The sequence below is a fragment of the Pecten maximus genome, chromosome 19 (genome assembly GCF_902652985.1).
Source record: "Pecten maximus chromosome 19, xPecMax1.1, whole genome shotgun sequence".
NCBI lineage: Eukaryota > Metazoa > Mollusca > Bivalvia > Pectinida > Pectinidae > Pecten > Pecten maximus.
Window position 1 is genome coordinate 16,931,105 of NC_047033.1, and position 17,736 is coordinate 16,948,840.

General features: G+C 34.0%; 1 protein-coding gene across 3 annotated transcripts; it reads left to right on the plus strand.

The window, feature by feature from the left end:
* The first annotated feature begins 1,341 nt into the window (after nucleotides 1-1,341).
* On the plus strand, nucleotides 1,342-17,575 carry LOC117317851 (dnaJ homolog subfamily C member 7-like). Of its 3 annotated transcripts, XR_004530262.1 has the most exons (14): nucleotides 1,342-1,471; nucleotides 2,535-2,632; nucleotides 3,410-3,534; nucleotides 4,169-4,282; nucleotides 5,043-5,117; nucleotides 6,152-6,270; nucleotides 6,650-6,803; nucleotides 8,067-8,231; nucleotides 9,012-9,103; nucleotides 10,203-10,276; nucleotides 10,545-10,691; nucleotides 11,903-12,058; nucleotides 12,970-14,189; nucleotides 14,271-17,575. XR_004530262.1 is itself a non-coding variant. In XM_033872809.1 (13 exons), the coding sequence occupies exons 1-13, from the start codon at nucleotides 1,422-1,424 to the stop codon at nucleotides 13,092-13,094; spliced, it is 1,494 nt and encodes a 497-aa protein (XP_033728700.1). In that variant the 5' UTR covers nucleotides 1,342-1,421; the 3' UTR covers nucleotides 13,095-17,575. The 3 variants fall into 3 exon arrangements, 2 of the variants coding, with proteins under 2 accessions (XP_033728700.1, XP_033728701.1); XM_033872809.1 differs by having other exon boundaries at nucleotides 12,970-17,575; XM_033872810.1 differs by lacking the exon at nucleotides 1,342-1,471 and adding an exon at nucleotides 1,500-1,518 and having other exon boundaries at nucleotides 12,970-17,575.
* Nucleotides 17,576-17,736: the final 161 nt, after the last annotated feature.

Below are 17,736 nucleotides of genomic sequence, written 5' to 3' on the forward strand. Positions count from 1 at the left end.
CCGTTGTCTAATATCCTGGTTATTTCGTCAATCATATCAATTAATTGGAGAACTGTAGATTTTTTGCTTCTGAAGCCATATTGGTGTGGACTTAGTAGTTGGTTATTTTCCAGATACTCCATGATATTGTCTCTAATGATGGACTCCATAATTTGGCATATTGTACTTGTGAGGCTTATTGGTCTGTAATGTTTTGGTGAATTTTTGTCTCCTTTTTTGTGAATGGGTATTATGTTGGCCAGTTTCCAAATATCAGGTAGTTCTCCTTCCTCCGGTGATTTTTTGAATACAATTGTTAATGGTTCAGATATTGCTTCTGCTGTTTCCTTTAAAATTTTTGGGTGTATATTGTCCGGCCCTGGCGATTTACTGGAGTTCACTTTTTACAGTTTTTTGGTTACCAATTCCCTGGTGATGTTAAGATTTTCAATATTATTTTGTGGTGTGTCTAGTTGGGGAATATTGGAGATGTTCTCTTGAGTGAAGACACTGGTAAAGAAGTTGTTAAGTTCTGTTGCTTCTTCTTGGTCAGTTTTTGTTGTGGACCCGTTCTCTCTGGTCATTGGCGGTATTCCCTCCTTCATTGATGTTTTAGATTTTACATAATATCCTTTTCACTAGCTGTTTTTGTTAGTTCTGTGTTGTTTAAAGAGTATGAAGGTTCCTGTTCTGAAGGTTTGCCTACATGTATGTACATGTACTTACATTTCTGGGGGTGTACCTCTAGCAGCCATTCACTACTCCAAGTTCTTCTTTCGGTGTTGAAATGCTTATCAGTAGCATAATTAATCAGCTATAGTCTTCTTTATTGCTATTTGATACAACAATTATCTAATCACTGAATATCATTAGTGTTTCTGTATTTCTTGTGTTCATCATCCGATTCAATCATAAAATGTCAAGTATGCTTGTAAGAGTTACTTCCCTTCCAATAAGAACTAACCTAATATACGAATATTGTCAATAAAAATAAATTGTCAATCCTTTAGATTTATTTCGCTTGGATTTTCTCTCAGTCTTCACATAGAATCTAATCGGACATATTACGAAAATATGAGAAACGGGGCATTAGGCTACACGGGGACGGACAAGCCACAAGTTTGAGGCAAAGGTGCACGTGTTTCTCTGATTCAACGTGTAAAGCCACAACGCGTCGTGGCATCAGTTACGTATGATATGGGGAGAAGGTAACAAGATCCATAAACAACCAATATATGTCAGGAGTCGCAGCCAATAATGTTTTAAAACTTGCATTACAATATTGTTTTTTAGCTGAGTTTGACAGCATGTCGCTTGTATTGTATTGTCTCATTTAAACGCTTTACTAGAAACGTTGGTTTGCCTAGTTGTCAAACGCTGCATTGATTCCTCTTTGGGTTTCTACGCTCTAAATTCTCGCGAGACTTTGTACATGTTCTACAATGTCGGAAGACGATCAGATGGAAGTGGAGTCCCCACAAATCGAAAAAGAGTTGAGTGAAAAAGTCTATATATTTTTTAATTCTGATAGTTCGGGAGGTTGGTATCTCATGATTTTTGTATTCAAACATAAGCTAAGTTTACTATGGAATTATTTAAGAAAATAAGACGTCCTTCGGTTCATACAAAGCCGATAATGACGAACCGACGTGCACGAAAGACACCGACTATTCGATGTAACGACATATATAAAAATGTCATAACAGAACACTTGTGTCTAATCTCTAGCTGGTTATGATATGTTGTATGCTAATTATGTCTATCATATGAACACTTCTTCTATGACGCTGAAACCACTTGCACGTTTCATAAAAATTCTAAGAATAGTACTGTTCTAGAATGTTCCATAACTAATATTTAATTTCCTACTTTCCAATTTACGAAACATTTTTTGAGGATTTTCGTTTGGTCATTTAATTAATTCGGCTCATTAAGATCTACATTTTGTATAATAGATTTATTGTTAATTTTAAGGGTATTGTTTCTCTGGTTTCATTTCAACACTGTGTCACACAGTTACGTAAGAGTTGATATAAACTGAAAGGAAACAAATTCAGAAAATGTCGATTTTCGAATAATTTTCATTTTTGCATCAGATATTCCAAAAGAGCGATTCAAATAGAAAAACTCATTTCTTTTTCAAATATATTCTTTAAAGATCATTAGCGACACTCGCTATTTTAACAGGGGCCAGTAGGATGCATGTATTGTTTCAGCAATACCCAGCACGCTTGTTGATATTACCTGTCACTACCCAGCTTGTTGATATTACCTGTCACTACCCATGTTAACGTTGATTATCAGTTTATTTATAGACGAGGCTTGTGCCTGTAATATGTAATACAACTTTATTTTCATTATTACATGCTGGTACAACGGTTGTGATTCATTGTACATGTTGTCTACGAACATTAAAATTAAACCACTGTATGCCTTCATAAGACATTTGATTTCCTGTATTTTGCAAAAATGGTATTATGTATATATTAAAAATGTGTGCATCAAAAGACTATATTTTAAGATATATGTTTATTTATTTTCTCTTTATTTTTCAGTCCTTCAATATTTGCAGAAGAAAAGAAAGAGGAAGGAAATGCCTTCTACAAGAACAAACAGTATATAGATGCTCTTAATTGTTACTCTCAAGCGATAGGTAAATAGATGCATGAAAATCAAACAACACATTGTCTAGGGGTTGGGAAGAACAGGCCAAAAACCATAGGCACAGAAAAAATATATAAATTCTTACATAGACAAAGAGCAAATGCATGGCCCATAAGAATTTTTTTAAACAATCATAAATGGCCCATACCAAGCAGTGCTCAAAGTAGCCCCTATTTTGGTGGCCATCGCGCCTTAAATTCACTCTTTGCGACCAGTTATTGACCTGTAAGGCGTCTGCATGGCCACTGAAAAAAATGTGTAAATCTGAGATTTATAATCTTCCAAAGGTTGCAGTTAATGCTAAAATGACGCTCACAATCGAAAAATTTGCAGAGAGATGTTATACTGATTTTTAGAATTAAAAGATTATTTTTTTGTTTTTAAATTTAAGACAACTACTGAACTAGGCCAGGCGACTAACTTTCCCAATTGGTGCCTAGATTTTATGGCTTGGTAGCCAAATAGGCCACCTGGTAAAAAAATATCCACTTTGAGCCCTGCCTAGATTCAGCATTCCCAATTTCTGCTTGTCCAACTTTACAAACATCACAATTCATTATAATTAAAACAAGTTTCAAATGAACTTATTAGTCTTAGACATACAATATTAGACAGGACTACCACATCCATCCTGAAAAAAAAGATTAAAAAAAAAATTATGCCCTCAAGCTCCCATATATCTTAAGATGATGAATGATGATGATGATACAGGTATTACCAACATTTGATTCTATTTATTAAAAATGGATGTACCATGTTGTTGCAGAGCTGTGTCCAACATGTGCGGCCTACTACGGGAACAGGGCTGCTACCAACATGATGTTGTACAAATATCTGGATGCTCTAGAGGATGCACGACAGTCTGTCCGCATCGACAGCGCCTTTGTAAAGGTAGTTAAGTCTTTACAACTATGAATTATCTTATCCCCAACTTTATATCACTAGATCTCTCTATAACATTAGTGGATTATGTATATATGATTTCATCAAAAATGACTTTTAAGCGTTGCCATACTCTTCATATACTTTCATATACTTTATTAGATTTGGTCAAAATACTCTACTCTCTCATTCTAAATAATCCTTGCCACAGTGAATACATCTTTAACATAGAGGATGGTGATTTTAATTTTAACTATAGTTACATATAAGTTGTAGCCGATACATTTTGTGTAGTTTTGGCAGAACAAAAAATTCAAATCCACTCATATGATACACATGGCATGATAAGAAAAGATGTCAAAAGTACAACAAGGGGTATACGTATACGTCAGCATGTATTTTATCATAAGTAGAGGAACTAGAATTGTTCACAGCCACTGCATAAATATTCATATAATTATGGATGAAGAATACTAAATTATTACTTGTACAGTGTAATTGGTGGACATGTGAACGTGGCAGTGATAAGAGTTCGTAAAAAGTGATTGCTTGTCTATTATATCCAGCACTTGAAAATTGGTGTACTGTGTCAGCTGTTCTGAAGTATGTAAATTAAACCTTATATTTTCTCTAAATTTTAAAGGGTTATGTCAGAGAGGGGAAGTGTCACCTAGCACTTGGAGATCCTGTCGCTGCAGGGCGATCCTATCAGCAAGTACTGATGTTGGAACCTGAAAACAGCACAGCACTTACAGACGTAAGATTTTCATTACTAACCAAGATTTTATGGAAGTTCTTAATACGAAAAGTTTGTTTTCCAATTTCATGTTGAAATTGCTCCTACAATTACTTTGATATGAAAAAAGCGAGATTTATTTGATGTATCAAAAGTACCGTAAATCACTTGTATTTCATGGGGGGTTTCTTTTTCACATTATAGGTGAGGAGAGTCCATCATTATTTAAAATTCTTTGCAATTATTTGTACAAAAATAACCCGTTTTGATGTTGGCCAAGCTATTAGTTACAGATACAGGTAATTGCAGAGTCCATGACTCTAATAGCTCATCAATTGCAAATTTAAAGTCATTTCTAGATCAGTGTTCATAAAATCATGTATTTGCGAATATGTCTGAAGAGGTAAGTTTGCAAAATAAAATATTTTTAAAATATAAGTGATTTTCTAGTATTTGTTTGAAAGGGACAGTCAGACCAAAGCATATTCACTGTCCTTCCATAATGCAAACACTTTTTTTTTTTACCTAATGCCTCAATTTGACCATGAAAGAAATTTGTTGTGTTTCAAATTTTTTCAAGAAAGTTTATAGTTAACTGTGTTTGATTTAGGTATTTTAGGTTTAGAAGAGCATTTTAGAATTACTGTTATCTGCGATGATAAAGCCACCGTAGACAATACTAATATACCTTTGATACAACTGAATGCATACATTGATCCCAATCTGGCAGTGGACTTGAATATAAATCTAGGTGTTGAAGAGATAATCTTCTTTATTTCAGTTAGCTGTTGCAGATCGTGTCAAGAAATTTGAGGAAATAGCTGATGCTGACTTCCAGAAAGGAGACTATAGAAAGGTAATAAAGCTAGCATAACAACAGTCAACACCCTAAACAACAAAGTTAAAAGATGAGTGTTCATATTGACATAATATTTTCTGAAGACAGAATAAAATTTCTGTGTAATATCTTTTAGTGTAAACTCAATACATGTGTATTTAATTCTCTGTCTGGTAGCTGCCTAAAGTTATGCTTCTGCCGATCTCAATGTGTGTCACTGGCAATAGGAAATTCTGCCTTGTTGAGATAGACAATATATGTTTGTTTTCTGTATGTAAATGCATTGTGTCACTACCCACAATTCCTTTTGACATTTTTTCTGTATTATCCAAGATGGCCGTCACAATAAACTACAAAGTTTTCTGTATCAATTTTTCACCAGGGGTAATAATCTACTTCATCACCCAGTTGTGTTTTGGGTGAAAAGTTGGTAATTTTTTCATGCCACGGTAGTAAGTTTGCAGTATTAGTCATCTTTAATCGTCATTGGTGTAAAAAAGGCAGACTTCACAGAACCTAAACAAACATAGTGAAGCTACGTATCATCTTATTGTTTGATAGATTATCTTGTGTGTATCGCAAAACCATGCTGTATGGCAAACTTACCAGGGAGGCAGTAAAAAAGGGCTGTCTTTCTACCTAAAACACAACCAGGTGATGGCTTAGATTGATACCACTGGTCACAGAAATGTTACTGGAAATCACATTACTAAATGTTGCCTTATTATATACATGTAGTTGTTTGATAGGGGAGGTAACTGTAGTCTACAATTTTCTTGGTTTTGTTGACAAAACATCACCACTGAACTCTGTCAGACTATGGTTTAAATAAAGAAAACAATCACATCTTTGATAACCTGATCCTTTTTCTGCTTGGTTATACTTTCTAAGTGGAATATTATGTCATTGATTGTTTTTCAAGTTTTGATATTTTATACTGTTTGGAATTCTGATAATTTTCTACTAAAATGACATGTTTATTTCAGTATTTATCAATATTTGTGATCTAACAACATGAATTAAAATGTTAAATAATTTTTGTTTATTCCCAGGTGTTATATTGTATGGAGCGATGTATAGAACAGTGTCCAGCATGTGTTAAATTCAGAATAAGAAAAGCTGAGGTGCTAGCTTTGCTCGGCCGATACCAAGAATCACAAGAATATGCCAAGTAAGATTTGTTAAAATGTATTTATCAATGGTCTCTTAGGTAACAGTAATCATTAAACAAAGGATCTTAGATCTAAACATTTTGTAGGGGAATTTCTATCATAGCTTAATATTGATAGAATCGTCTTGTCTAGGCAAACATGAATTATTTAAATTGATAAATTCATTGATTCCAAAAACTTCAGTCATGAAACTCCAGTCCTGGGCTTGTGATATTTTTGTTACAAAAAGATAAATCTTGTCTTTACGATTCATTGATAAACTGTATTTTCCTTTTAATTATAAACATTAAATGCATTATCACTAGTATTAAAGTGGTAAATCTTCATTTTCCTTTCTGTTGGTATGTTTCTCTATACATTTTGTGTTTGCTCTTTCAGTGATATATTACGCAAAGATAGCATGAATGCTGATGCAATACATGTACGAGGAATGTGTCTCTATTATCAAGATAACATAGACAAGGCTTTCCAGCATTTCCAGCAGGTCCTGAGACTAGCGCCAGATCATCAAAAAGCCAGAGAAATTTATAGGGTATGTCTTTTACAGCAAAATCACCGGACTGATTATGAATTGTCTTAAGACAAGAAATGGTAAGATCTGGAACTATTTATACCTAACCTCATAACGGATAGAGGGCAGTGATAATACCTAACCTCATAACGGATAGAGGGCAGTGATAATACCTAACCTCATAACAGATAGAGGGCAGTGATAATACCTAACCTCATAACAGATAGAGGGCAGTGATAATACCTAACCTTGTAACAGATAGAGGGTGTGATAATACCTAACCTCATAACAGATAGAGGGCAGTGATAATACCTAACCTTGTAACAGATAGAGGGCAGTGATAATACCTAACCTCATAACAGATAGCGGGCAGTGATAATACCTAACCTTGTAACAGATAGAGGGTGTGATAATACCTAACCTCATAACAGATAGAGGGTAGTGATAATACCTAACCTCATAACAGATAGAGGGCAGTGATAATACCTAACCTCGTAACAGATAGAGGGCAGTGATAATACCTAACCTCATAACAGATAGAGGGCAGTGATAATACCTAACCTCGTAACAGATAGAGGGCAGTGATAATACCTAACCTTGTAACAGATAGAGGGCAGTGATAATACCTAACCTTGTAACAGATAGAGGGCAGTGATAATACCTAACCTCATAACAGATAGAGGGCAGTGATAATACCTAACCTTGTAACAGATAGAGGGCAGTGATAATACCTAACCTCGTAACAGATAGAGGGCAGTGATAATACCTAACCTTGTAACAGATAGAGGACAGTGATAATACCTAACCTCGTAACAGATAGAGGGCAGTGATAATACCTAACCTCGTAACAGATAGAGGGTGTGATAATACCTAACCTCATAACAGATAGAGGGTGTGATAGCTATGTTAATAAAGAGTTGGATAATATTGAAGATCCAGATCATAGTTAAACCTTTCCCAGGGTAGTTTCTGTTTCTCTGGAAGCTGAGGTTATGGGTTGTTAACCTCTGTAATGTTTGTATCCTTCAGTCGGACACGTCAATGGCATTGAACAGTGTACTATAAATGTCCAGTGTGATGTTCAGTGAGGTAGCCACCAGCTACTATAAGGTGACTCTTCTTTACGGAGCAACCAAGTAAACATTCACATCACATTTAGAACCACTTGAGTTGACAAAATCACTCAATTGGAATCAGGATTTGGTCACTGATTCCTGGCAAATTAATTATGCTTGAAAATTTTAACTAATACTGTACTTTTTAATATTATTTTTGTTCTTGCAGAAAGCCAAAGCCTTAATAGCAAAGAAAGAAGAAGGAAACAAAGAATTTCGATCTGGGAATCTACAGGCAGCTTACAATTTATACACAGAGGCATTGGCCATTGACCCCAACAATAAATTCACAAATTCTAAACTTTACTTCAACAGAGCAACTGTTGGTGCAAAGGTCAGTTAACTCTATAGAAGTGTTTCAGTGTTTATTAACTTCTTGTCTTAATCTTCTTACAATCATGAATGCTTGATCATCAAGAAATTTCTGTCAGTGTATAATTGTGAAGAATATGGGCGCCAATGTAACAGAGTGCATGATTAATTAGATTTAAATCACTGCCTCCACTAGAGATTAAACCTAGAACCTCTGACTAACTAGACTTATGCTCAACTGATTGAGCTAAAGAGTAGATCTTGAACACTTTGCCCTAACTGCTCTGGATGACATGCAACATGTCTCCCATATGTTGTTCAGTGATGTAGTTACCTACTACTACAAGACTACACCTCAAAATGACAATGGCTGTTAATTAACAATTAAACGCTTGGTAGATTGTATTTATTGGCAAGATCAATGCAATCTGGGTGAGAGATAAATAGAATGGCGCCCGTTAGGATAAACCCAGCAAACAAACAGACTTGTATTTAAATCAAATTTGACAATTATATGGGTTATTTTTTTTTCCAAAATTTTTCATTCATCTCCATTTCTGTAAAAGTTTGGCCAAGTAATAAATGTTTTAAAAGCAATTGTACAAGATTACCTTTGAGGTGAAAAAAAAAACACTTTGTGGACAAATTTGTAATGTCATGATGCAATTTGAGGATATTATGTGTAAGGATTATTGTTTCATATAAACCAAAAGGCGTTTTATTTATGAACAAAAGGATGGGAATATTTATTTTGACAAGTTCCTGGGTCCTTTTTGCTTCATTGTTTGATTTTTCTCCACAGTTAAACAAAATGGAGGAAGCCATTGCTGATTGTACAAGAGCGGTGGACTTAGATGACACATATTTGAAAGCTTATCTACGTCGTGCAAAATGGTAAATATTTTTGGTGGGCCGATGATCGAAAATAATCGAAAAAATAGCCGAAAAATAGTTGAAAAAAAAAAGAAATAAAAAACAATCATCGATGACAATTTTGCAAATGCAATTACTGGGTAATCGGATATTTCTTATATTTTACCAGGATATTCATTGGTCGTATACAAGTGATTAAGGAGATTTAAATATATTAACAACTGTTAAATGGTTTGTTTTGTTCATTATCTAAAATATGAAAATATATGATGTGTTACAGTAATAAATGTACTTGAGATTCACATAAATTTTCAATAAAAGGTTAATTCTGTGTTAAATTTTGAAAAACTGATTATAACTAATCAATTTCCAGTTTCTGATTATTGATTCTGAAAGTGAAACCGATTCCCATCACTAGTAAATATACCCCGGGTATATATCATACACATTCCAACTATATTTATTAGTATAGTTTGAATAAAAAGTCATATCAAAGGTGGCCATATTTAGTAAGATTTGAAATACACCAAATTCCTGGAAAATTTTGAGATACTTTGTTTTCCATCCACCTTTTCCTTACATAAGAATGGCAGAATAATTAATGTTATTATAAATTTTATGTGTTCAATTGAAAACTGAAGAGCAAATCAAAATATGAGGTTACTAGAGTTCTGAGTAAATATTTATTTAGCTTTCTTGCCAAGACTATGCCATTTTAAATGGAGTTCTCAATTTAGTGCTATCATTTTCTGCTGTGTGTAAATGGAAATTGAAAAGAAAAATCGCTTATTTAATTACAGTGAAAGGAAAGCACATTTCTGATTAATTAATACTGAAGTATTGCAAGTGAAGATATAATTATGCTATCAAATTGATAAATTCTCTCATTAGTAGAAATATGTAATGAATTGATCTGTTCCTGAAAATACATGAAGGTATTGAATAGCATATTACATTACAAGTACATAAAGGTATAGGACACTAGTTAGGGGTGTGCAATATATCACAACTACCAGCTACAGCTAAATTACAAATTTGTTAAGTAGACCATGATTGTATTATTTATGATATCTAGTTATGTGGATTATCTATAATTGTATGGATTATTTGTAATTAATAGTTATATGGACTCCGAACAATATGATGAAGCTGTCCGCGACTATGAAAAAATTTTTAAACTGGACAAAAGTCAAGGTAAGTGACACAGATTTTAGTATGATATGATTAAATGGCAATAATTTGTATAATGTGACTAAGATATTTTTGGTACTATTTTGTAATACACAGGGAAAAAAATTGCTCAATTCGAAATTTGAATAAAGAATAAATTTGCTAGTTTCCTGTTAAATAGAAAAACAGATTAGAAATATTTATTTTCTGAGCTGATTCTCGTAAAATAGAAAAACAGATTTGAAACATTTGTTTTCTCAGGATTTTTGCAGTGATTTATTTTTCTTTTCAGAAAATAAAAGATCATTACAAGAAGCAAAATTAGAATTAAAGAAAAGTAAACGGAAAGACTATTACAAAATCTTGGGTATAGGAAAAACAGCAACAGTGGATGAGATCAAGAAAGCGTACAGGAAGCGGGCTTTAGTGCATCACCCTGGTAAGTAATGGCTGTCTATTCCAGAATAACTCCTCAGCAAGCTGATACCCAGTCTTCTTACCTCTTCACAGTATAGGTATCAAATTCTGATAATGTCATCATGAAACATTTTTCAAATTGAAAAAGTCTGTGATATCTTGATGTTGACTATGACTACATTTGTATTTTGGGAGTTTAATGTGCATATAAAGGGGCCGTGCTAGCTCAGTCCATTAGAGCGCCGGTCACTGTTGAAGATCTGAGGTGTTTGATTTGTCGTTACCTTCCCGTGTTGGTTAGTGTTTCTCAGGAAGCTGAGAAACGGGCCAGTCTGGGCTGTCGTGGTTGTTACCACTTTCCTACCCTAATTGCTCTGGATGGCATGCAATAGACATCCTGTATGTTGATGAGTGAGGTAGTAACCAACTACTACAAGGAGACCCAACTCGAAAAGACTCAGCTGTTCAACGGGCGATAAACCCAGCATACAAACAAGCAAAAGTGTTCATTAAAATTATGTCCAAGTTAAAGGTCAAAAGTTACACTTTGATGCAAGGAGCTCTCCTTCACAAGCACTAATTTCAAACGGCAATCATAAAACTTTTCAACTTGTAAAAGTAAATAATTTCTTGAAAGAAACTACAGTGACTACATTATTTTGTATTTTGGGTTTTTCTTGGGTATTTCCAAACTTGTCTGATATTCAACACAGTACAGTTACAACATGAAATTCAAAGCTTTAACCCTCCGATAAACATCGCAATGTGTATATGAGTGATTGTGTTAATAATTAGACATATAACATAGTAACACAAATTACAAATGACGACAATTTTATAACTTGCACCGACTGGGCCTCAAACTCATAAGCTATAGCACTCAATCGCCTAGCTAGAAATAACCCATATTTAAAAACAACATTTCCGTGGAGTAGTGATGGTCAGCCTGATAACCTGACGTGATCATAGTGACAAATCATCCCTTAGATGGTAGGAATATCTGGATTATAATGAATGTACAAACTTATGTGATAGATGTTCTAAATGAGAATCCTACATAAAACACAAATTAAACATATACCTCAGTTATACTTAGAAATACAACCATAGAAGTCCAACATTGTGAAGAGATCACCTAGTGTTTACTGGAGTAACTTGTTTGAATATACTGGTTCCAAGCTTGTGTCAATATAAATAAAGTACTCAGCATATTCTTTGGTCTTGTTTGGACAGATCGTCACAGTCATGATACACCAGAGGTTCAGAAAGAAGAAGAAAAAAAATTCAAGGAAGTTGGAGAAGCTTATTCTGTATTGTCTGATGAACGTAAAAAGAGTAGATATGATTCTGGGGCCGATATCGACGAGCTAGAGGGAGGTGGTGGATTTGGTAAGTGTATTGTTTGTTGTCCCTATTTCTTGAAAAGTTCTGGAGGGATATTCCTCAAACTTCATTTGTAGGCTCCCTCGATCTAGCTCTGGTCCCCAGTTGTGCCAATCAAATTTACTTTTTTGATCATAAAACAAAATGGCTGACAGGCGACAATCTTTGATTTTGAGAATTGAAGTATGTTATCGCCATTTCTTGAAAAAGTCCTTGAGGGATATTGTTCAAACTTCATGTGTAGGTTCCTCTTGGTCCATAATTGTGCCAATTCAATTTAGAGTTTGGATCAGAAAAACAAAATGACCATCAGGCAGCCAAGTTTGAGAAATTGAAGTTTGTTATGGCTATTTCTTGAAGAGTACTGGGGGGATTTTCCTCAAACTTCATGTGTAGGTTCCCATTGGTCCTTAGTTGTGCCAGTTGATTTTTGATTTTTGATTAGATAAAACTAAATGGCCAAAAGGCAGTCATAGATTTTGAGAATTGAAGTTTGTTATCTCTATCTCTTGAAAAGTAGTGGAGGGATATTTGTCAAACTTTACATGTAGGTTCCACTTGTTCCTGTTATCAGATTATTAAGAGGAAAAAAAGAAAGAAGAGAAAAGTAGAAAGATAGTCTGATATAGAACCTATAAAGATTGTTTAATGGTTGGCACCTTGTTTGTGAAATTGCTATTGCAAGACTAAAATTCCATCATATTTGGCAAAAAAAACTGTCACAGACCAGTTCCAGGATGCTAACACGTCATATTGTACATGTATTATCTGTATATAGTATCAGTGGAAATGTTCAGGACTGTTTCAGAACAGCTGTTGAGTTACGACACTAAGGATATATACATGCATATAGGTAGTCCCAAAAATGGCTTTTACTGTCTACTAATTTTATGACAAAATATTAATTTATTTTTCAGACTTTGGGGTTGATCCTAACCAGATATTTCAGACATTTTTCTCCAGTGGTGGAGGTCCAGGTTTTAGTTTTGGTGGAGCCCCAGGAGGCGGCGTTCCTGGAGGATTTTCATTTCAGTTTGGTTAGCATAACATGTCTCATTCTCGGTCAAGCGATTTCCTCAATCACCTGTGATTGGTTATAATTATGTCATGGATATCTGCGCACATTGTCATTGTTCCAGTTTTGACATTTGTAATGTTCTAAGGATTCCAACAGAGAAGACATATCTGTATCAAACTGTTTGACGGGGTTCTTCGATGATTTTTAGGATGTCGGGAGGTATTTTGAATTTGATGGGGAGAATAATAAATTTAAAATGAAGTCCTGTATTCAACTCCATCCCAGGGATGTATACTTTTAGTGACTTGCTTCATAGTCACGAGGTTGAACAGTTTCCCAGACATCTAGGCACACACACAGAATACCAATGAAAAATGTTAGTGACTTGCATAGAATCACAAGGTTGAAAATTTTCCCTGACATCCAGACACACGCACAGAATACCTGGTATTAATGAATACTGTTGATGACTTGCTTTTAGAAGTCACAAGGTTATAACAGTTTTCCAGCACAACCAGCCATCTCAGCTATTCTTTGAAGGTATGTTCACCATAACTGAGGAACTATAAAAAGCCTGATTAGATTCAGATATCTATCTGTTCAAATATTTGTGGTAGTTCCACTCACACTACAAAGAAAAGTTCATGGGTAGGTGCATGTTTCTGTGGGGTTACAAGGAAAATGATAAAGAAATGATACTATTAAAAGAATTTACTCTAAAATTTACATAATTTGGCTAATTCAGTCTTTCTTCAGAGATTTTAGGTGATGGTTTGGCCAGCCAAAACATCCAGACAAGTTAAAAATTATAAAACCATTCTGGAGCACCCTTCCAGAATGTTCTTAACACCTTGTTTTATGTTAATTCATAAATATCTTGATGAGATACGTTCTCAGTGTGAATTCATTTTGAACAAGTAAATAATATGCAGAAAAATATTTCATTATCATTATATAAAAAAGTATTGTACATACTCATTACATGTTTTCTATTTGTACATGTGTATTTTTATGTATTATGAATGTGAACTAGAAATATATGATGAACACATGGCAGTGTATTATCACCATAAACTATTTTATCTCGTTTCCAAGATTTGGAGTGCAAGATAGAGTGAGGTTACCTGGTGAATCTTATAGATCGCTCACCACTGACCATCTAGATTTTAATTAGATAGTTGGAGTGTAAGATAAAGTGAGGTTACCTGGTGAATCTTATAGATCGCTCTCCACTCGCTTACAGGCAATAAGTTCATTAAGAGATTTTTGTTCTTGGATTCTAATTTTCCAGAAATCCAGGAACTGACTTATATTTTGGTTGATATGTTTAATTTTAGTGCCATTTCTTTCAGTGTTTTCTTTGTTTTTTTCTCAAATTGTAGTTATTGCAATGATTAGTGAAATGTTGTGGAATTTTTAAGGGAAACTGTTAGCAAATGTTTGAATTTGGGAAGTTTTGTTAAAATATTTTGATAAATCATTTGATTGAGTGATCTACCAGTCAAAATGGGAATGGATTTTATAAACATGTTAACAATGTTCTTACTTCATTTTTGTATAAATGGTAATAGTGGTAAAAATACATGTGTATCTTACTCGACATACCCACCGTATTATTGACATGGTGTAGACATAGTAATAGCTGTACTTTGTTTCATCATATGTATATCACATACTGCAGGGGTAATTCTTGGTCAGATGTATTTCGACAGAATTGATGTAAGTGGATGGAATTTTTCTATATAATATTGGTAAATATAAATTTTCAGCAAAGTTATCAGTTAAAACTCTTTGTTCTAGATCATCTCTGAAGTGTCAACAGAAATGTTGTGTACATATCTGTGAATTGTTTTGTTACAAGCATACCCAGTATTTAACAATGATGCTTTACATAGCCATCTGATAGAATATAACTCTTCAGCGATTTATGTGTCATAATTTGTCATTAATGATAGATGAGATTGCTGAATGTGTTTGATGTTAATAATAGCTGATGGTTATATATGGGAACCTAAGGGAGATAACTCCGGTTGTTGAGGCATCTTCTTTCTGTACACTACACATACAATACATTGAGGTGTTTATAATATATTGTTTGCTTCCTGTACATGTATCTGTGCAGTGATTGATATCGAATTTATTTCAATGAGTCCTTTTCAACTGTATTGCTGAAAACAGTGAGTCCCACAATGTTGAATATAAGTATTTCCCATCAAAATTTTATTAGCACAGGACTCAGGACTGGCAATTAGATTTCTCACTGCTACTCAGGTATAGTGCCTCCAATCCTATACGATAAAGCAACTAATCTTGTAGATTTTATTAAATTAGATATGATTGTGGCTGTTTTAGCTTTGGTTTCCTTCTAAGGTTTTGAATTCACTACTTATAATTTACCAATTTAAGCACTAGGTAGCAATATTTTCAAGAGTCATAATGCTTTGGAAAATACTGCTAAAGTTAATAGCATGTAAATATTGATAGATCTACAGTATATGTACTGATTTATAATATTATAAGTAGATAATGTATGTCTGATGAATATTCATTACATGAATATAAATACTGTCGATATCTAATGAATATTTATTACTGCATTGGTGAATATTCATTAGAGAAAATAATTGATAAGCTGATGAATGTTCATTAGGGAAACAACAATTTGCTTTTCATTACATGAAGGTGATATCACCTTCCTGTTACAGACAGTTGATCTGTGTGTCAAACTTTTCTGGATGATATGTTGGAGAGGTTATGATTAGTTTTGATGAACAGCTGAGCATGTGCGATGTGGAATAACATTTAATATTTATTATGAACACAGCGTGAAAAGGGGTTTGTATGTAGCAGTATTGTATTAGTTTCCTGTGCATGTTGATAAATTGTCATGAAATATCAGCCAAGATCATTGTGTATGAATGTGATCTCAATTTTCGTGAAACATTTAATATTATTGTAAAGATTTTAGTTGTCACAGGTAATTAAGATGTCGTTAATTTGTTGTGACTTAGAATCATTAACTAAGGACTTAAGACTGGGAATCATTGATGAGGGCATATTTTGATACCTATTTCTTAGAACAATTTGATTGTGTTACAGTCATTTAAAATCATTTTTCACAAAATAATAACATCCTGGTGCAGTGTTTTACCGATATATGGAGTTTTGCAAGACCATGTTTACAGAACTTGCTGAAACACGTCTAATATTCAACCTCATAATGCTAAGGTTCTGTGTGTTGTAGGCTTTTAACAGTTATACCTGTAATTGAAATCTATTCAATTTTTTAGCAATCATTTATTTATTTTATAATATTTGCTCAATAAAACAGAAACATTCAAACTCTAGAAATCCCCACTTTACATCAAACTTTAGTCGCTCACTGTTTCAGTCATTTTCTTCAACATTATTAAAGAATGTAAACAATTTTACACCTATATCATCAGCCCTGTACCCAAATACATCACATCACACATCACAGTAATATTTCACTTGTAAATGTTGGCTGTCACCAGTACGGGGTAATCGTCTCTACAGTAGTGACAAATCTCGCGAGATTTCCTTCATATAACATTTGTCTAGATATCACATGCAGTTCTATTTCACCCAGCTTGAACAACAGAAACCCATCAATCTATTTCAAATCAAGGGTAAAAAGAATGATGAACCTAAAATGACAGAAATATTGAAATGCCATGTTAGGATTATTAGTCTTGGGTGTTTTTGGTTGAACTCTGTAAGCTTTTCTTGTTTCAGTCGCTTTGTGGAATGGAGTAGGTGTATTTTTTTGAGGGAAATAAAAATGTACATAGAAGTGTGTCTAATCACTAAAGTACTGGACACCATGATATACTATCATAGTGTATTTAGGGAATCGGAAGCCTTGTCCACTGACAAAAATCTTATCAATGCACAGAGTTCTTATAAATTGTCATAAACTTGATATTTTATACAGTCGTACTGATGTTTTTAATTTTCATTTCAATGCAACGCTACACACTAGTTGATTCATTAGACTTCAACTGTTACAAAGTGAAGTTTATATGTGCGAGTCGTTCACTTCACATTTCATGCATACATGTAACATGTAACGTCAAATGACAAGGTCAGTAGACCAAGATGGTGAGTCATGTGACAACTCATGTGACCATTGATAAAATTTAGAATATTGCATCTTTAATTAATTAATGAGCACCTGCCGGGAAACCGACTAGACAGACATATTACTCGATTGCTTGAAACTTGTGCTGTCGAATAAGTCACAGGGTAAGTTTTATTTAATTAAATAATGCGCCTACCTTGCCGGTGTCTCGGTCAGATACTCACCAAGGAGGAATCCAGGGACTTATAATGGATGATTGGAGATGTATTGATGCTTGTCCTGTTGTGGTTGTGTTTTAAAAGGAGAGCGAGTGATGCACGAGTGTAATGTATGTTATCTCTGTGATGATGTATAAACATGTACAGTATGACAAGTGACAGAAATAAACAAAAATTGGAAATATTTTGCCTGTCGTTATTATTACAGATTGTGCTAGAGTCCCATAACAGACTGGGAAATTGTGCATGCTATATAATTAGGTCAACTGGCCCAAAGGACGTCAACCTTTCCATTTAAATGACTTCGACTCATTAACTAAGAGTCCCGGAGTCATTTTATTTGGCC